Source organism: Neopelma chrysocephalum, unplaced genomic scaffold, assembly GCF_003984885.1.
Source record: "Neopelma chrysocephalum unplaced genomic scaffold, ASM398488v2 Primary Assembly neopelma1_68766, whole genome shotgun sequence".
In the NCBI taxonomy this organism is placed as follows: Eukaryota; Metazoa; Chordata; class Aves; order Passeriformes; family Pipridae; genus Neopelma; species Neopelma chrysocephalum.
Window position 1 is genome coordinate 1 of NW_020908107.1, and position 1,189 is coordinate 1,189.

Below are 1,189 nucleotides of genomic sequence, written 5' to 3' on the forward strand. Positions count from 1 at the left end.
GGCCGCGCGGGAGCCCCGCGAAGAGGCCCCAAGAAGCACAAGTTGGGGCTGGCGGCGGACCAGGCTGTTGTTGTTCTCAACGTGGTCCGCCCCGCGCCCATATAAAGGGCGGCGGCGGCGCCCGCCCCGGCAGAGCGCGGACCGAGCGGAGCAGATACAGCGTGCCCGCCGGGCCCCGCCGCGCCGCCGCTGCCCCCGCCCGCCCCCGCTCCGGCCCGTGGCCCCCCGCACCATGTCGGTAGAGCTGGAAGAAGCCGATCTGCCCCTGACTGAGGCGGAGGAGGCACCGCTCTCCCCGGAGAAGAAAGCGGCCGCTAAGAAGGCGAAAGGAGGCGGCGGCGGCTCCTCGTTGTCGCCGTCGAAGAAAAGGAAGAACAACAAGAAGAAGAACCAGCCGGGCAAATACAGTCAGCTGGTGGTGGAGACGATCCGCAAACTGGGCGAGCGTAATGGCTCCTCGCTCGCCAAGATCTACAACGAGGCCAAGAAGGTGGCCTGGTTCGACCAGCAGAACGGCAGGACCTACCTGAAGTACTCCATTAAGGCGCTGGTACAGAACGACACGCTGCTCCAGGTCAAGGGCACCGGCGCCAATGGCTCGTTCAAGCTCAACAGGAAGAAGCTGGAAGGCGGCGGCGAGGGGGGCACGGGCAGCAGCGCCCACAAATCCCACAAGAAGGCGACGGCCTCCACATCCCGGCGGGCGGAGAAACCCGCGGCCAAGAGCAAGAAGCCCGAGAAGAAATCGCACAAGAAGGGAGCCGGCGGCGCGGCGGCGAAGAAGGACAAGGGCAAAGCCAAGAAAGCTACCAAGAAGGGAGCCGCGTCTCCTGGGGGCAAGAAGGTGAAGAAGTCGGCAAAGCCCAAGGCGCTCAAGAGCCGGAAGGCATGAGATCGGGGCGCTGGGAGCCCCCCGCCGCCCCCCGGACTGTGAGCCCCGCGGCACAGACTGCTCTGAGGACAGACCCCAGGAGACCCGCTTTGTCTTTGTGTTGCTGACTCGGCTCCGCAGCCGCCGCCGTGCGCGGTGAGCGGGGCTGCGGCCGCCCCAGCCCCCCTTCCTCTTCTCCGCCGCCTTATTTTTTTTCTACCCCCCCCCCCCATCCCGCCCCGCGGCTTCTCCCCGATCGCGCCCTTTTGTTTTCGGCCGTGCCCTTCCCCGCCTGTAGACGGTTCCCGGCCCCCCCCC

The 1,189-nt window shown here is 67.3% G+C and overlaps 1 protein-coding gene across 1 annotated transcript; it reads left to right on the forward strand.

The window, feature by feature from the left end:
• The first annotated feature begins 37 nt into the window (after positions 1–37).
• Positions 38–1,183, forward strand: LOC113979297 (histone H1x-like). Its single transcript, XM_027706735.1, has one exon. It carries the CDS (start codon positions 233–235, stop codon positions 890–892), a length of 660 nt encoding a protein of 219 aa, XP_027562536.1. The 5' UTR covers positions 38–232; the 3' UTR covers positions 893–1,183.
• The last annotated feature ends 6 nt before the right edge of the window (positions 1,184–1,189 follow it).

Bases quoted from the DNA above. Each gene is read 5' to 3' on its own strand.
- LOC113979297 (XM_027706735.1), top strand. From the start codon at position 233: ATGTCGGTAGAGCTGGAAGAAGCCGATCTGCCCCTGACTGAGGCGGAG.